The sequence below is a fragment of the Clarias gariepinus genome, chromosome 13 (assembly GCF_024256425.1).
Source record: "Clarias gariepinus isolate MV-2021 ecotype Netherlands chromosome 13, CGAR_prim_01v2, whole genome shotgun sequence".
Taxonomy (NCBI): Eukaryota; Metazoa; Chordata; class Actinopteri; order Siluriformes; family Clariidae; genus Clarias; species Clarias gariepinus.
Genome location: NC_071112.1, coordinates 21926828 through 21946262, shown reverse-complemented (window position 1 = coordinate 21946262; position 19435 = coordinate 21926828). Strand labels below are relative to the sequence as shown.

The window sequence follows — 19435 nt, the reverse complement described above, 5'->3', positions numbered from 1 at the left end:
CATTTTTAATGTAGCATAAAAAAACTTAAACAGCCTCTTCACACTTTTCTTACTTTTCAAGTTCTCATAACTTTGACCTAAGAGCCATTTATTTCTCACTAACTGTATTACGCTGTATCACATAGATAAGCAGGCAGATATCAGCAACACTACTCCACATCTCTAGCATCCGGACATCCGATATCCATGTTTTTACTTCTAAGCAGCTTTCTGTCTCAGTCCATGCATCAGATAAAAGAGTGGTGTTGGAGATGGGATGGGAAGTAATGACGATACAGTTCCAAGAAGGCCCTAATAGGCATACTAATGGTTATAGACATCGGCCTCTTTCCTTTATGTCGTCCATTTTGTCAATTATATATTTAAAACCGAAATGGGTAAAACGATGGGAATATTATTACGGTGCACTGCAGGCTATATATTCATCTGTCTAATTGAATTAATGTCTGGATCGTTGCAATGTCTTTTCCAGCAGGTCCAGCAGGTCCAGCTGGTCAGCGGCAGAACGGACCATCAACAGATGACACAGAAGCACAGAGGAGGTGACTAGAGATTTTATTATCACTTGTGATAATCATAGCCATTTTTAACACAGATACAGCTGAGAGTCAGACAGGACGTCATCACCAATGTGAAAAAGAGAGTCCGGATTAACAGTGCCATGTGTTAAGCCTGGTTTATCTGTAAGGCTTAGGTCACATACCTCCTTCTAACTACAATAAACATGTGACTTCTAAGTGTCAGACTTAGATGAGACCTTTCCTGGTTATAAAGAAAGTGAAAATGATTCAAAATTTAAACTATAACACCACAGTTTATAAGCTGGATCGACTGATTTATAAAGCGCCTGACGGGGTTAAACATCCCGGGATTAAGGCTAATTTGGTTGATTAATAGAATTTAGAATCCTTGATTGAAGTTAAGATGAGTTGAAACATCACCTCTAGGATCTTTTCTCCATCCTCACAAACATAAACCTTTTCCAGTGGTCTACAGATCACTTTTTGCCCTCTTGTGGTTAAACGAATGTATTGCATTAACACACTATTGAGGCTGGTGATATATGAGCATTACTGAAAATAGTGCATGGAAAACAACACACACACACACACACACAAACACTGTGTGAGCTCAAATATCAGTGGTCAGAGTGGTTGCATGTTTTAAAGTCAACTATTTTAAGAGAGAATGTTGCTTCATCCTGTAATATTTCTTACTTTAATTGTCTGTAGGCAGATGATGGAGCAGCATCAGATGCAGATTGAAAGGGAGCGACGGACATCTGGCTCGGCAGGTAAAGAGTCTACACACCACAAGGGGCCCCTTAAAAAAAGTTACAATAAAAGGCGCACTTTCTGCCAAGGTTTTGGTAGATACTTCACAGCGCAGAAACACAATTCACTTCCCTGGCCTGACAATTTCCAGATCCTGTATTGCTAAAAGACATATTTAGGTTATGCTTTATCTCTTACTGTCAGTTCATGCTTTCTACTCATGTTTGCTCATGTATCAGTCCAGCTCAGACCATAATGATTCATAACTCCATACACATAATCATCAGGTATGGGTCTGATATCTGAGACGTAATACATGTTTTAAACAGCATGAGCCACTTGTTTTGCTCATTATTCTGCTTATACTTGTACATTATTTCTGTTTAAAGCTAAATTTTGAGTTTGCCTTTTTTTGATTTTCATCACTGTCACTTTTCTCTCCTTCTGTTTGTCACATGTTTCCATTCCTGTCTCAGTTTCCACCCTGCAGTTTAAAGTGTCTGCCTCTCAGTCCAACATCTCCCCACCAGAATACAGGCAGTTTCGTGCCAACACACTCCCCTCCCACACCCGCCTTGCACCCTCCCCGCCTTCCTCCTCCTGCTCCTCCTCTTCCTCACAGGAGCGAGAGAGCATCTCTCACATGAAGGACCCGTCCCAGAAAAAGGCTCAGCAGTTTTCACAGCTCTCCACCTCCTTGGCCTCTGCCTTCTCTCCTGTGCAGCCAGGGGGCACTCTGCCTTCTCGAAACGTGCGTCAGATCCCTCTCTCCCCCCCTACTAGCCGCCAGTCCAACCCCAAAGACGCCACCTGGACCACTGGTCACAACTATAGCCCAAAAAGCTCCTCACCCCAGCTGGCCATACCTCTTAACCAACTTGTTTATCCTGCTACCTCTACCCAGTTCGATGCTAACAGCCAGTTAGAGCACTACTACCCTTTCTCCAAGTCTGCCGCTGGACCTCCTCCTCCTCTCCCACAGTACTGTAATCCTGAGCACTCCTACCCTTCCCACTGCAAGGAGATTCCCCTTTCAACTCCCAGTGGCCAGCGTATCCATGCCCACCAGCCAGAGTTTGCAGCCCCTTTCAGACCTCAGCCCCCCAGTGAAAACACGACTTTCTCTTGTAGCTCTGTGTCACTCAAGACCACACCCCCTGCTGTTTCTCAGGCTGCCACGGCACCCAGCAGTAAGTAACTCAGATCACCATCCAGCTGGCTGTGGAGTGTGCTTGGGGTCTTCAGCATGGCTCTCACACACACTGCACACAGCTGTTGTACAAAGCAGGACTGATGATATACAGTACACACCTCTTTTATACTTCTTGATGAAAAAGTACCGGCGCTGTAAAGGTGTGTAGCTGGAAATACTGGTACATTCGCATTGCGCACAGTTAATCAGACTCCTGGATCTTCAGCCATGTGTCATACACACAGTCACAGCACTCGGTTCATTTTCAGTTCAGATCTTGTGTTTATGTTAATTTACGTAACCTTAAACATATTATATAATTACCACAAGCTACTACAGGTCTATATACTGTACATGTTATGTTGACAAATTTAAAGGAGCTTTCCATTATGTTGTTAAAATGACTTATTTATGTCCATAATGAAAGCAAGACAAAAGAAATAATAAATTATAATAATTAATACTAGCAATTCATTCAATAGCATTCTTTAATGTTTCTGTCAGGATTGTGTTTTTGCCACTTATGGAGCCTCGTGTAACTAAATGTAAAACATAATATTTATCTAGTATGAATATCACCACACACACACACACACACACACACACAACCATATGTATATACTATATATGTATATACTGTATATATATATATATATATATATATATATATATATATATATATATATACTTTGAGTATATTAATCTTCATACTGTGTACACACATCCACAGTCATGCAAAAGTAAGTACCCTCTTTTAGTATTAAGTAAATACAACCTCATATAAACAACCCATAACGTTTTTTACCAGGCCATTATTTATTTAACAAAAAATAAACCACAAGCTTGTAGATCCACCTTTAGTGGCAATAACTTGAGGTCATCTTTTCTTGTATGACTTCACATCAGTGTGGAGGGATTTTGTCCCATTCTTTTATAAAACATCGCTTCAGTTCATTGAGGTTTTTGGACATTCGCTTATGCACAGCTCTCCCAGTCTTGCCACAGCATTTCGATTTGGTTGAGGTCTGGACTTCAACTAAACCATTCCAAAACCTTGGTTCTTTTATTTTTCAGCCATACTTATGTTGATTTACTGGTGTTGTCCTGATCATTGTCCTGTTTCATGACCCAGTTTCAACCAGCTTTATTTGTTGGACAGATGGTCTCACGTTTGTCTCTAGAATAGTCTGGTATACAGAGGAGTTCATGGTCGCCTCAATGACTGCAAGGTGCCCAGGTCCTGTGGCTGCAAAACAAACCCTAATCATCACTGGGCCTTGAGGACAAACAACTCCACTTTGGTCTCATCTTTCCATGGGACATTGTTCCATCCAAAAGTCTGATGGTTTGTTCAGATGCAGTTTTGCAAACCTCAATCATGCTTCCATGTTCTTTTTAGACAAAAAAGGCTTACTCCTGGCAACCCTTCTAAAAGAATGTGGTTGTTCAGTCTTCTTCTAATTGTGCTGTCATCGACTTTAATATTCAATTAAGGTTCTTGTGTTTCTCTGAGCATTGCACGGTCTGACCGTGGGGCGAATGTTCTGGGACGTCCACTCTGTGACAGTCTACAAGGTGCCTAAAGTGAATGCCCACTCAGCATTCAGCATCACAAGTATACTAATCACTTGCCTATTCATCTGTCATCATCTGCACCTGTTTCTCACTGGTTTATGCCTTACGTTAGATGTTTTTTATGCTTGAATGATTCATAGGTCACTGTGTGGCTTAATAAACGAAACTGCTCAGGTGCAGGGATTGGACTGAAAATGAAAGCCAAAGACTTGGGACAACTATTCCTTAGGAAGCAAAATATAACGAAATGAGAGTGGTTTAAGACTTTTGCACAGTACAGTATGTGTAAATACATGCGCACACACATACGAGGGGTGTTCAAGTCAAACAGGGACCAACTGAAATTTACAGAAGGCTTCAAGCTCAGTACGGTGATGAGACACATCCATGAATGACCAATGTGGGTGACTTTGGCTAGGAGTTATTGCCACATCTCCCATACATTCCTATCCTCGCCATTTCCACATGTTTCTGCCATGAAAATTTTTTTGATGATGACAATGTAGTGGAAAATCTTTATACCTTGAGGGTATATCAGCATTAGGGAAACACTAAGATAAGTGCATGTTGCAGGGGATTACATAATAAAATAAAGGGTAGTCTCTAGTTCTCTCAACTGTGTTCCGTCCCTTGTATATAAGCATTATCTGACAGAAATGTTTGGGTTGTTTCTTTTTCATATGCACAGAGACAATTTTATTTAAAAATAATCTAATTTTAGCGTGTTACTCTCAAGTCGACATTTTCGAAGAAACATGTTGAATGAGATGTTTTTAGTTTTGTTTCAACTGAAAGTGGCTCATTTATCCCTAAAGCACAAAATATACCGTTATCAAATGTACCTAATTGAGGCATTTATATTCCTGTTCATTTATCTGTCTTTTATTCTTCAGCAGGTCCTCCCATCCCTCCGGGACATCCCTCCATGCTGTCCTCCACTCCCCCCGTGCAACCCCCTGCTCCTGCTCCTATGGTGGGTCCTCCAGCTCCTCCACCACCTCCTGGACCTCCTCCCCCAGCTGCTGCACCTCCTCCTAATCCTCCTCCTCTCCCAGCGCCATCAGGCTTGGCTGCAGCTTTGGCTGGAGCCAAATTGCGCAAAGTGCAACGAGTAAGTGGCCAGTGTTTACTAGGTACAGCTACATAAGAGTGCATTTATAAATGTGGTTTGCCTAGTAATAATTCAATTATCAGCCTATTTAATGGGACCACATGTAAGCCTGTACATTCATAGTCATCAGCCATTTGTGTGGCAGCATTTCCAGACAGGGTGTTGAAAAGATCCCAAAAGTACAAAAAATAAAGAAATACAGTATGATGAATAAGAAACCCAATAAGTGCCAGTCTATGGGTAGAACATACAGTATTGTTTATTTGAAAGTTCAGAGGAAAATGGCTAGACAGGTAATTCAAGCTGACCAGAAGGGGGATGAAAACTTAAACCACCACTGTTCCCAACAATGCTGAGCGAAAAAGTATCTCAGAATGCACAACATACTGAATTTTTGGTGGATGGGACAACTGCAGAAACTCACAATAAGTCCCTTTCCTGCTATGCAAAAAAAGAACTTGAGACTGAAGTGGCCACAGAAGTACCTTATTGTACATCTGACAACTGGAAAAAGACCAGATGTTATTTATGCTTTTATATTAAAACATTAAAAATGATGCATTCAGTTTTCAACTGAGGGTGGCATAGTGGTGTAGTGGTTAGCACTGTCGCCTTTGCACCTCCAGGGTCTGGGTTTGAGTCCCGGCCAGGTCTGATTTTTTTCTCTGTTTGCATGTTCTCCCCGTTCTTGGTGGGTTTCCTCTGGGTACACCGGTTTCTTCCCCAGTCCAAAGACCTGCAGATAAGGCTAATTGGCGTTCCCTAAATTGCATGTAGTGTGTATATGTGTGTGCCCTGCGATGGATTGGCACCCTGTCCAGGGTGTACCCCGTCTCGTGCCCTAAGTTTCCTGGGATAGGCAATACAGGATAAAGCGGTATAGACAATGAGTGAGTTTCCAAGTGAACAAGCATGCATTTTTTTTCTTCCCACATTTTACATGTTCTTCCTAAATGTCCCCTTTAACTGCATCTAATATACTGTACGCATGACCATGATTTGTGCAGGTTGACAAGGTTTTTTATTACAGGTTGACCTCTGTAATAAAAAAGTATGAGTATTAAGTAACAGTATGACTTTAGCACATACACACTGACAGAGAACTTTATTAGGATCACCAGTGCACCAACTCCTCCATGCAAATAGATAAACAGCCAATCCTGTCACAGCAGTGCAGTGTACAGTATAAAATGATACAGATACCAGACAGCAGCTTTGTTCAGTATAAACAACTTTCCTGTTATACTGAAATTCCAGCCTCTTAACTGCAAATCAATCCATGCTATCTGTTAACACCCAAATGAGGATGGATTCCCTGTTGAGTTGAGTCTGCTTCCTCTCAAGGTTTCTTCCTATTGCTATTTAGGGAGTTTTTCCTTTCTGGCTTGCTCATCAGGGACGATCTAATCAGTTTAATTGATACATATTTCATCAAAAGTTTTAATCTAATTTTCAAAATATTTGTTTGATTCTGTAAAGCTGCTTTTCAACAATGACAGTCGTTAAAAGCATCATAAATAAAACTGAATAGGTGAATAGGTGTAGGTATCTTCTTTTAAATGTCAGTAGACAATCATCGTCACACAGTAAGGCCATTCATACGTAAATGTATGGCACATCATGGGGTGTTACCTTCTCTCAATTGGATAAATATGCAAGAGATCAGGATTACATGTAGTACCCTGGTATTGGAGGGTGGGGGGGTAAGGGTGGGAATAGTGTGGGAATAGTATTGCCTATGAATGACAGAATGCTAAATTGTTTCTGTGTTGACTCCGGGAAAAGGGTCATTCTCACATCGTTAAACTTTTTTTTTTTACTATGAATCAGATCAAGACGAATCCCTCAGTTAACACTGAGGGAGTAGAACACCCGATTTCACCAAAAGTGGATAGGCTACAACAGCAGAGCCATCATGGCGTGTCTCACTTCTGTCAGCCAATAACAGAAAGCTGAGGCTCAAATGGGCAAAAAATACTGCACAGACTGAAAACACTGAAAACACAGGGTCAGAAATCACATCAACAGAATCACTCCAGTTTGCCCTGTGTCAACCGCCATGCCTGGTGGAGGTGGTCTAATGGTGTGAGGAATATTTTCTTGAAACACTTTGGGCCCATTAATACCAATGATACACTGTGTATTTGAATATGACCACATATTTCTAATTAGACAATTTTTTTATTGGAGCAAAAGTATTTTCAAATCCTTTGAGTGGAAAACTTGAATTATGGATAATACACTAAGTTGTAAACCAGTAAACTGGTGTTAATACTCTGTTGTTCAATGTAATACTTATCTGCGCTGGACACTGCTGATGTCTTCTGTTTAAACCTGGCAGCCTGAGGAGGGCTCAGCAGGGCTGGGCAGTGCCAAGAATGACGCCAGCCGCTCCAGTGGAGGCAGCGGAGGAGGTGGAGAGGGCCTCATGCAAGAAATGAATGCCCTCCTGGCACGAAGGTCAGTCTGAGTCAGTGCCTTAGCTTTGATTAACTGATTTACAGCTGATTTAGATGCTGATTTGATTTAACCATAAGTTCATGTCGTTTCCCTTCAGGAGGAAAGCTTCTGAAAAACCTGAAGACAGTCAAAATGTTTGTGCATCCTTTTTTATGCCATTTATATAAAAAAAATTCTTACTCTTTGTAAAACTTCCGTATTTATTTATTTTTTATGAAATGTGTTTGTTTCTTGCAGGAAGAGGCCAACGGCTCCCCAGCCTCACGTGGCTCAGGTCAGCAGAAAACTGAGAACATACACTCGCTTACATTGCATGCATTCATGCAGTTATCTAATGGGCCAATCATGGGTCAGTAGCACAATGCTACAATAAACCCACGCAGATACACATCAAGAGCACAGGTCACACCAAACATCAGCCTAAAGGAACGTGTGATCTCTGCGACACTGATCGTGGCACGGATGTTCGTCCCAGATGAGTTAGCTTGAGTATTTCGGAAACTGCTGTTCTCTTGGGAATTTTACACAGAACGTTAACTGAAGCTCTTGACGTGTATCTGCATGATGTTACTTGATGACATTTCTGGACAGATCTGATAAAGCTAAACTGGCTTGTTGTGCAAGTCTTTTTAACCTTTACACAGGTGTAAAATCACATAGTCTTCAACCTGTTTAACATAACTCCTACTATTTAATTCTACTCATATTATGTAGAGTATCTTTAAGTAAACCAAGAATAATTTGTGCATGACTAGATGCTCATATAATGCTCCTAGACAATGGATACCATGTGGAAAGACCACATTTTAAGCAACTGAAATTAGTTATTGATTGAGGTTTACTGATGAAAAAAGGGGGGGAAATATCCTAAACCAAAGTTGTGCATTATTTTAATATCAGTGCAAATCCTTTTTACGTGAACATCTGTCAGGTGTTCAAAACTGTCTGAATTTTGATTTCCAGATGCTGTGAAAAAGCCATGGGAGCGAGCGAACTCTTCAGACAAATCCTCTGCTGGATCGAGGTCAGTATCATATGAATTTGATTCGATCACGTTCTTTTTTCCTTACTCAGCAGAAGGATACCAATCCTCCCAGTTCAAACGACAACGAAACATCTGATTGAGTTTTTGTTCATTGCATTAGCCTCAGGTTTATACGGGTCAATGGGCACATGATATGGCAAGCCACATAATAGCTGAGGTAAATGCCTTGGTAACTATTGTGGGTCTCACCAGAACACATCTTCCTAAGATGAAACATATTTAACAGGATCCTGGAAGCGGTTATGTCTAAACAGACTGAGAACCTTATCTCAGGTGCTCTGGTAATGATACATTTTTAAAAAAGCTGTCTGTTGATGCAGAAGCATTAGTATTGGCAACCTGATAGAGCATTCATGTATGAGCTTTACTTTGAACATTTCCAACAGTTTTATTATAAATGTTTCGTTTACTATGCAGGTTGAGAGCTGTCGGCAGCACCGCTGATGGCGAATCAGGAGACTTTGACCGAATGAAACAGGTATCTAACCAGACAGAGGACACAATTTACAACACTTGCCACAAGAGGCTGCTCATCAGCTGAACACTGACAACATCTGAAATGAGACTTTTTTCCTTTATTTTTTTTTAATTCAAAAAGGAAATCTTGGAGGAGGTTGTGCGTGAACTGCATAAAGTCAAAGATGAGATAATAGACGGTGAGAGTACAAATATTTTCTAACTTTGCATATATCCTGCACCATATTTTGCAACACCACTAGCATTGTGTGTGTATTTCCCTTTTTTCTTCAGCCATTAGAAGAGAACTTACTAGGATGGGCGCTACATAGTGTTTAGAAGCATGATGATACCACCAGAAGGCTCTTGAGAAAGTATGGAAAGGATCCTTTGGCGATTTGGAGGGAGGAACGGTCTTGCAACATAGCTGCAACGGCATGAAGAAAAGTTGGTGTTGCAGGAATGTTGCATCAACAAGGAGCATTAAAGAAAGGAGCAAGTGAAAAGGAGAAATGGAACGAGTGAGAGCGAGTGCTTGTGTGCATGTGCGAGTGGATGGATGGATGGATGGATGGATGGACCTTCACACTGAATTTTCTATTTCCTCCTGTATAAACATTAAAAGACTAAGCCCACTGTGCAGTTTGCTGCTCCCAGTCGTTCAAGTCTTAAAAGAGAAATTTGACTAGGTGGACCTTGATGAAGATATTTGTGTTTTATACTGTTTTATTGTTCCATTACTGTTATTGTAAAAGTAACTTTATTATCAGTGGTATCAGCCAGAGAAATAGAAACACAAAATGAAATGTTCACTTTTTGTGTCAGCGTTTTATATTTTACCTTCATACCTTTGGTTTTCGATAAGCACATTCAGCACACTTTTGCGCTGGTCTGTCACCATCCTGCATTAGTTTTCACCCCTTTTTCCTGCCGATACAGATGTTCACTGGATTATTCTTTTTTTTTTTTAGCCTGAATTCGAACTGGTAGTGTGAAGTTATTGATGATGGTCTTATGAGAGATGTATCTGTAGCTATAGCCCTGTGAAACGGCGGTTTGTGGACTTTACTCATTTGGTTTGAACGAGAATTGGTTCATAATATTGGGTCCTAAATTATTAAAATGATTAGCCTAGCCTATCAGGTTAATCCTCTTAAAAGTTAACATTAAAATGACCTTTGAATAAAACACTGAATCTATAACTTGTGAATTTGTCATCTTTTGAAACGTCTCACAAAACACGGTAAGCAGGATACATGTTTTTCTTAAACAATATGTCTATGAAAATTGAAAATTTAAACTGTATAAAGAACTTGAGGAATATTTGTCATGAATTGTCATAAATTATTATTATTGTTATTATTATTATTAGTAGTAGTAGTAGTGGTAGAATTTAAACTCTTCAGATTGGTTGATATTTATCAAAAGTTGCATATGGTCAAATCTGATCATAAAATAAACAAATTCTATTTAAATAAACCGTTCATTCATTCTACACCGCTTATCCTGTACAGGGTCATGGGAGTCCCGGAGCCTATCCCAGGCAACTTTGGGCATAATCGATCTCAGGACACAACGGGTATTTTTGGAACACCAACTAACCTGATCTGCATGTCTTTGGATTGTGGGAAGAAAACCCACCGAGCCCGGAGAGAACACAAACTCGAGGCAGGGAGCCAGGGTGCCGTCTCAACCAACTGTTTTTTAAAATTCGAATAACATTTAAAACAACCTGTAGTTAAATTATTAAAAACAAAGACCAGTATTGTAAAGTAGAGCAAGTACGCTTCTGTAAGAAGAGCTGCTAAAGTCATAATTGCCTAGAGACAGTATACTGTAAGGGTAAAAGTGAACCAGTCGTCTGCATGGAAACAAACTCCAACCCTCCATTTATATATGCTATGCATTATGCACACCAAAATTTACAAAACACATCCTAATTTATATAGTTATTGTAGTAATGGGCCATGTCACTTAATTCAATTCAATTCAATTCAATTTTATTTGTATAGCGCTTTTAGCAATTTTCATTGCCGCAAAGCAGCTTTACATAGTCAAAAGAATTATTTAGGTTTGTATGAAATGTGAATTTGTATGAAACAAAATGGTCAGTTTGTCCCTGGTGAGCAAGCCGAGGGCGACAGTGGCAAGGAAAAACTCCCTGAGATGGTAAGAGGAAGAAACCTTGAGAGGAACCAGACTCAACAGGGAACCCATCCTCATTTGGGTGAAACAAAAAGCAGTAAATGATCTGCATTTATACAGTGTGTAGGGTGGGAGGCAGTTCAGCTATAATAGCTGATGTTAATTGAAATATAGAGTTAGATTGCTTTTGTATGGGTTTGTTGCAAATGAAATGCCTTAGAAGCAGTTTTAAATGTGCTTTGTAGAAAGGGCCATTTCCCTGTTTGCAGATAGTTTTTTTTTTTTTTTTTTACCTAAAAGGACAAATGTAAGCTTTATTTATAATTAAGCTTCAAGTGAGCCACGTTTCTGTGTTTACAAGATGGCATAAAATGCAAATCAAGTAAGAAATAAAAATCAGACTACCAAAATGATCAAGACATTTGTTAAGGTAAAATAATGTCATAACCTCAAACTTCACTATACCCATGGTAGTGTCCTTTACGTGAACCTGGCATTAACTGAACCCCATTATCTACTGTACATTTTAAGCAAAAAAAAAAAAAAGATGCGTTCTGTTCAGAGAATACGAGGTAAGAGGGGACATAGAGAAGGTAGAGTGAGTGGAAGTGCCGGATATAATAAGCAGACGTAGAGTTCGAGACACAGGACAAGACAAGATGAGAAAAGGAAATGGTAATTTCTTTTTCTTTTAAAGAAAGGCTGGACTGGAAAATCGACTTTAGGGGCCGAGAGGATGGGGAAGACCGAGCCCTACAGTTACCTGTAATGCAAGTTTCGGGATTCCAACCGAAATCCAACCACAGTTACACTAGGAAGGAAAGTGCTGTTGTGTTGAATACCAGCAGGGCCGTAATCTGGTTATAGGCATGACAGTGCAGCCAGGGGTTTATGGGTTGAATCCAAAATGAAGGTAAATAGAAAGCTAGTGCACTAGAATGTACAATTCCTTGTTCCGCACACCAAGTAGTGCACTTGATTAGGGGTTAGAGAGAGAAAGATTTGCGATTCCACCTTGTGTTAAACGCCAGTTAGCTTTCTAGCTCTTGTTAGCCATAAACAAAACAACAGACGGATTAGAGGCAATTCAGAACAACTTGAAAGCAGTTACAAATGAAGCAAGGTGTTATTTAAGATAACCCAACACAGCAGTCCCAACTCTGGTCTTGGAGGATGCCATGCCCTGCATTTAAGTGTTTTTCTTGCTCTACCAAACACACACTTCTATAGAGTAAAGGCTGTTAATTGGCAAGGTACACTGTCTGTACTGGGAGCTAAAAAAATGTATAGAGTAGAGGGTCCTCCATAACTCATATTATATTATATTATCAGATTTATTTCCTTCCTGAATGTAGGTTTTGGCAGGTAGTTGCTTTCATCCATGCTGCTTTCATCAATGCCTCTTGTCCTAACATATTGTCCTGAGTTTTAACTAACTATATTTACATTACAATAGTTAACATTACCCAGCTCCGGTCCCAGCTTACATATATATATATATATATTACATACGTGAAGAAAAACACATTATACATTTATGCTTCAACTTAATAAATGCTTGTTTTAATTTAGCAATTATCGTACTGTAAAGTATGCAGGTTGATTTACAGTTCATGACTCATCAGCCTATTATTTAAATTAGTGATTAATCACAGATTACAACACCTTTTCATTGACTGCCTGGTCTAATACATACAGCATGTCTCAAGGACTGTTCGAACTTTTTCTGATGAAAAAGACATTTTAGTGGTTCATTAGCACAAACACATTTCATGTCAGCATCTATTTCTTCTATCCAACACTTGGCTTTCCATCCAGTTCATATGTACTCTAAACTTGTTTTCCCGCTGGAGGTGTAAGTGAAAAAAGTTTTAAACACACGTTTCGGTTCAGCAGGCCCGTCCAGCTTTTCTTCTTTTCTCTTTAAATAGTGGCTCAGGAGGAATAATGCACCCACAGTACAACTTATTCCTGTTTGGCCAGTTTGTATTCTCTTTTGATTCTTGCATAGGGACCAATGCTGTCATTGAACACAAAGTCCCAGAGCACTCGTATCCAAGAGGTGTGCTGCGGCAGTGAATCATAATACTCCGCTGCTATTTTCTTCACCTGGTATTGAAAAGAGAAAAGATTTTAGTAGTAGTAGGAGAATAAGAATGTTCAATTTTATATATACTGTACATACATACACACACTGTAAAATCATTCACACCATGCATGTCTACACAGGTTTTTTGCACACCGGTTCAGCTGCATGTTGACACAACTATTTAATCAGCCAATCAAATGGCAGCAACTCCATGCATTTAGGCATGTACAGTACATATGATTAAGATGATCTGGAAGGTATCAGAATGGGGAAAATAGGAGGTTTAAGTGACTTTGAAAGTCGCATGGCGGTTGGTGCCAGGCAGGTTGGTGTGAGCATTTCCAAAACCAACTAACTACTGGGATTTTCACCATTTCACGCAGTTCAGAGAATGGTCTGGAAAAAAATTACTAAATAAAAAATACAGTGAGTGAAAATGCTTTGTTGATGCCAGAGGTCAGAGCAGAATAGCCTGAATGCTTTCAGCTGATACAACGGCAACAGTAACTCAAACAGAGGTGTGCTGTAGAGCATCCCTAAACAGACAATATGTTAAGCCTTGAAACAGCTAAGGAAGGAGAAGACCATACCGGGTGCCACTCTTGTCAGCTAAGAACGGGAAACTGAGGAAAAATTGGACAATAGAAGATTGGATAAATGTTGCTGGGACTGATAAGTCTCGATTTCTGCTGCAACATTTGGATGGTAGGTTAACAACATGATGAAAGCCCAGATCCATCGTGTCCTGTATTACCAGTTTAGCCTGCTGCTGATGGTGTAATAGTGTGGGGGATTTACTTGGCACACCTTGGGCCCCTTAGTATCAATTGAGCATTGTTTAAATGTTGCACTGTATATTGTTGTCCATCAGAATAAGATGCCTTAAGGAGTTCAAACCCAGTACTAGCAAGATGTACGTAATGAAGTGGCTGATAAATGTACGTGTGTGTCAGATAAGACTTCTAGGGGAAGCATTCAATTTAATTGCAGTTAAGACCTAAAATGTTCAGTCTGGTTTTAAAATACCATCTTTACATGTTTCTGTTCATGTTTAAAGTCAAGCCACAAGTGCATTGTGCCCATTTAATTTACATACAAACACACATGCACACACACACGCCCACTTGCACTCACATGCGTGCATGCACAAACACACACAGAGAAATGTCAACCAGGCACTCAGTGTCAGCAACAGCGCATATAAACGGACACTCACCTCAGGTAACTTACTACCAGGGATGCTGGGGAAGTCATGATGCTCCATATGATATCCCACATTGAAAGTGATCAAGTTCAGGGGCCCATAGTATGAGTAGGTCTCATGACCCTTGAGGAACATGTAATGTTCAGCAATGAAGTGTCCAGAGATGGGATGCAGGCCCATGCACAATATGGACCCTGAGATAAGGTACACGATTGGTTTGAGTCCCCAGATATAGTAAATAATAATGTCTATTGCAAACTGTATGGATGCATTCATCATCTCCATTCTGGTCACAGGTTTTGGGTTTACCACCAGAGGCCGCAAGGCATAGAATAAGGGCTGGAGAAAAAGCCAGAGCACCTTCCTTGCAGGTGTGCAGAAGAACCAGCCTTCAAGGTCGGTAGGGATGTCCACGTCCAGGCCATCTCCTCCAAGGTAGCGGTGGTGGTCGATATGGTATTTCTTGAAGGAGACTGAGTAAGGAAGGCCGATGGGCAGATTGGCGAACATGGCGAACCAGCGGTTCCAGCGCACTTGCTTGTTCCCGAATGCGATGTTATGCGAGATGTCATGGATGGCCAGGGTCAAGGAGTGGTTTATACAGCCACCAAAGGCATATGCCCAAAAAAACACCCACTTCCATGACAAGTCATGAATCAGGTAACATGCTACTAGTTGAGTGAATACCATCCCAGACACAACCCACTTCAGCTGAGGGTCAGGACCCATCAAAGTCTTGATTTGTGGATACTTCGCTAGAAAAAGAAAAAAAGAACAGAAAGTCAAAATCATTTACTTTTATCCTGCTTTCATATTTTTAGCAGGTGTGGGTAACCTGGAAGCTACATGGAAATGCTACAAGGTATGCTGGAAGTCATGCAGTAATTAATGCTTTCCCTGTGGGACAGGAAGGCCTCCTGGTGTTGTGCATTTATTTTAATTAGCACACTTGTTGCCCCTGTGCCTTTTTAAATAAACACACTTGTACCTACTTTTTTTTTTTTTAAAGGCACAAGAGCAATAATTTTTAAATAACCTCACTTGTCCCAAATTGTGCTGTTGTTGGCACTAGTTGTAGATGTTACAAACACACTCGATTATTCTGGTCTAGGACCTAAAACACACAATTCTGCTTCTAGAAAACCAAGCCTTACACGTACTGTATCCTAACACCACTTGCACTAACACTCACCATTTGCATGCTGTCTGTATGCAAACTCAAGATTTCAGTTTACTTTCTGTACCATGAATGTGCTTACAATTCAACTGAGCGCACTCAATTTTCATTTCACATTTCCATTCTGAAAGGATAACCATCTTTTTTAAAATAAAATTATTTCCAAAAATACTAATGTATCCCCCGACAGCTTAAAGACAGACAAAACAAACAACAAAAAGCAGTACAGTCTGAGATAGAGTTATCCTATTTGAATAAATTCCAAATCCCTTGGCGAGCTTTATGTCACTTTTAGCCAAACTATCATTATTTGAATGAACTACTTTGTTAAAAGTATGTAAAAGTTATATTGTACATTTCCTGCAAGAACGAAAGTGGTTCGTTATCTAAACACTGGATATCTGGGTTCTTTTGTTTTTAATCGCAAGAAAAACGCTGATACATTAAAATTTAGTTTTGGCAACAGTTCACAGTCCACAACTTGATCCAGTTTAGACAAAGCATTACTTTGCACAATAGTTGGAATCATTTAACTCATCTAAATCATTAAGGCATAAATATGATACTTGTTGGCAGATAGAATTTATAAGATGTCACTGTAATTGTTAGTGCCCTATACTGTAAATACTTTGGTTACCTCACACTGACATTTTCAAAGAACAGAAAATGTGTTTCCAGGTATTTTGATTCACCTTGATCAATTTATAACTGCTGTGATTCTCATACGATTTGTGTTCAGATGTGGCCAGAAATATAGGTTTCGAATTCACAATACTGCATAATCTAACATAGCAACTCCTTATATCAATTTAGGGGACATGGACTGCACATGTCCTGTATACACTGATTGGTCACTCTATAACATCCTTTTTATATACAATACAGAGAAAAACAAGTAAAATAAATAAATAAAATAATAAGAGTTCAGGAAATCATTGTTTTTATATATTTATATAATGATTCAATCTGTGCCATGAATTACATCCTGATGCGCTTTTACTGAGCATGTGAAAAATTAACAGGGCTATATTTTAGTCACATGATAAGTCAGCACTGTTTTTATTATAATTCCTGAATGACTAAAGTACCTCATGAGTACTCCTATGATCAGTAAAGAAAAAAAAAATCCCATATTGCTTGATGATAAAACTGCATGACTTTAAACAATTATTTGGTGGGAAATCATTTCCCCTTAAAATGGCCCTTAGCATAGTGCAGACTCTTAATGACCTTCAGGCACCATGAATCAGCTGCATAAGCACTAGAGTCTTCAGCTAGAGTGTAAAAAGCATTGTGGTGGAAACATTTCTCCCACACCTTCCACACCCTGATTACCACTGAAAAACATTAGCCATTTTGACTCCTTGGATCTCATTCAGTGTGCAAAGGGATGATAAAATACAAAGGTATAAATATTTGAACAGCCTCAGGTGTCGGGTCACAACAGAGGTTTAATGAAGCCCAAAAAAAAGGGAACCCACTGTGAGTGTAAACAAAAAAATATGTTTGTTTCAGCATACACAAAAGATATCCAATCCTGCATAACACTTAGAATGCACATTATATATTTTTATAATTACAAATATCAGCCAGAGCGGACTTTATCTAGATATATTACACACATGATAAACTGGCAAGTCATTATATACATATTTATATATCCACAGACTGATAACTAATAAACTGGCAACTCGTGGCATTTTACAAATCTCGAAGGATTGACCTTCAAACATTAACACCAAAAAGGTGTGTGTATGTGTTTTTGTCGACCACCACAGTATTTGAATGTATTCTGTTTCCAAGCAAAGCCTAACAACCACCAGACACACCTGGGCAACTTGGTGATTGTTCCACTTGTCAAAGTGTAATTTGTCTGGAGTCGGTTTACAGAAAATAAATCAGCCCGGTCATACACACTGCATCTCTCTGTTTAACAGAGACAGGGTAAAGAGGGGATTAGACTGGAGGGCAGGTGAACTGGAAATAAAAGACAAAAAAAAAAAGCCAGAATAGTGAATGTTACTGTTTAACCGTTTATGATATTTATCTAAGGGGAGCAGAATGACTGAGTGAGCAAATGTGAATCTTGTGCTTTGCAAATCCAGGACTACAGTCCTTGGCTACAAAAGTCAATCCAATCTCAGGTGATTTTATTTCCCTTTTATTATTGATCTAGATTTAATGGATCAATAATAAAAAAAACTTTATTGATCCATTGATCAATTTTGCATTTAACATCCTCAGAATAGAAGAACAGGTGAACGGTTAAGAATGATTAGGAATTATGTAGTAAACAGAATGTGACACAAAAACAAGGTGCAGCCATTTCGGAAAAGAACAAACTAAATCCAACACACTGATCCACCCCTTCGGCTACAAGGAAGTTCATCGAGTGAGTATGTACTGTAGACAACACTGTTTGTTTTCTGTGTAGTTTCCTAAACACGGAATTCAGGATCTATGCGGTAAAGTTTGAGCACCTGTGTGAGCGGAAGTAACTGTGTGTCTAGTGGCTTTGCGGTTGCGGCCGCAGGTCCGTATTCATCGAGAGCAAATGACCAGCCGGTCCACATGATCTGATATTAAACCGCAAATAACACCTGCTCTAGCCTCTAATTCCCTATTTATTTGTTTATTTATTTATTAATTTGAGAATAAAGAACAGAAATGTTAAGAAGTCAGAAACAGTAATATTTCTTTCTTTCTTTCTTTTTTAAAGTGGACCTACCTAAAATTTCCTTTCTCCTCCATGTGTGCGGCTGCTCGTCGTAAACCCATTCAAAGTCCCCACGTTCACCTGCTTTCCCCATCTTCCTCCTCCCGTAGTGGCGCACTGAGCTCAGGTGGTTCCTGTCAGAGTGCGCTCGTTAGGGACACGCCCTCGCTGATAAGGCTGGAAAGGTGTGCCAAAGTGACTTCACAAGCTAAATAATAATGCTCTTTGCTTTGTTACACACACACACACACACACACACACACGGCCGATAAAAGTTGTTCAGGGCGTTTAAACACTCCACACGACCTGCTGAAATGACGATAAACAAAAGCTTCAGGGGTAAAAGACATCCCGTCCTGTATTTCGTCATGACAAGCCTGCGTCACCCCAAAGATCGCGTTTATTTTATCCGTACTTTCAGACTGACTGCGAAAGCATTTCTGATTACAACCACTCGATGGCGCCATAATACATTCGTGTGAAGTCAAGCGAAAGGCGCCTGAAATTTTTACAGGAGAAATATATATATATACAGTAACAGCCAAAAATGTATACAAATATCAGAAAAAGAAAAACTTGTTGTTATATATTTTATTAATAAATTTATATATATATATATATATATATATATATATATATATACATTTGTCCATCAGTTGCATACTAGATTTATGTTGAAACTTATTTTCTTGACATGCTTGTCTTTTCCACCTTGGTTAAAGATTTTCCATATTACCCAGCAGGTTTTAGTACACACCCCACCTAAAGACACTGACGCAAAATTGCTTTAGTCCATGAGTTCACACAACGTATGATGTATCCTTTAACATCACCTTATCTTATCTCATCTCAAAATTCATATAGTATAGAATTAAAAAAATAATACAAAGGGGTGTTTAAATCAAACTTGGACTGGATGATTTTTTTTCCAGCAATGAAGGCATGGAACCAAGTGTAAACACCTCAGCCAAAAAGATCAGGAAGATAAGAA

General features: G+C 39.5%; 2 protein-coding genes across 10 annotated transcripts in view; one reads left to right on the top strand and one right to left on the bottom strand.

Annotated features, from left to right (window-relative positions):
- The window catches only part of evla (Enah/Vasp-like a), a 42776-nt gene extending 32461 nt beyond the window's left edge, over nt 1-10315 (top strand). For 4 of the 9 annotated variants that reach the window (XM_053510447.1, XM_053510448.1, XM_053510444.1 and 1 more), the window contains 11 exons: nt 473-542; nt 1233-1294; nt 1751-2464; nt 4935-5152; nt 7494-7612; nt 7710-7746; nt 7850-7886; nt 8576-8636; nt 9075-9135; nt 9256-9313; nt 9408-10315. In XM_053510447.1, the coding sequence (XP_053366422.1) occupies nt 473-542; nt 1233-1294; nt 1751-2464; nt 4935-5152; nt 7494-7612; nt 7710-7746; nt 7850-7886; nt 8576-8636; nt 9075-9135; nt 9256-9313; nt 9408-9445 (1475 nt within the window). In that variant the 3' untranslated portion in view covers nt 9446-10315. The remainder of the gene's footprint in view (nt 1-472; nt 543-1232; nt 1295-1750; nt 2465-4934; nt 5153-7493; nt 7613-7709; nt 7747-7849; nt 7887-8575; nt 8637-9074; nt 9136-9255; nt 9314-9407) is intronic. The other 5 variants (XM_053510446.1, XM_053510450.1, XM_053510445.1 and 2 more) reach the window with 4 other exon arrangements.
- A 2484-nt stretch (nt 10316-12799) lies between these two features.
- degs2 (delta(4)-desaturase, sphingolipid 2) lies at nt 12800-18707 on the bottom strand. Its single transcript, XM_053510116.1, has 3 exons — nt 18457-18707; nt 14564-15306; nt 12800-13367 (listed from the first exon to the last, which is right to left on the bottom strand). Exons 1-3 carry the CDS (start codon nt 18536-18538, stop codon nt 13224-13226), a joined length of 969 nt encoding a protein of 322 aa, XP_053366091.1. The 5' UTR covers nt 18539-18707; the 3' UTR covers nt 12800-13223.
- Nucleotides 18708-19435: the final 728 nt, after the last annotated feature.

Bases quoted from the DNA above. Each gene is read 5' to 3' on its own strand.
- degs2 (XM_053510116.1), bottom strand. From the start codon at position 18,538: ATGGGGAAAGCAGGTGAACGTGGGGACTTTGAATGGGTTTACGACGAG. The intron at 15,307-18,456 runs GTAGGTCCACTT...TTCTTTTTCTAG, and splicing joins GAGGAGAAAGGAAATTTTAG to CGAAGTATCCACAAATCAAG. The intron at 13,368-14,563 runs GTGAGTGTCCGT...TTTCAATACCAG, and splicing joins CTGGTAGTAAGTTACCTGAG to GTGAAGAAAATAGCAGCGGA.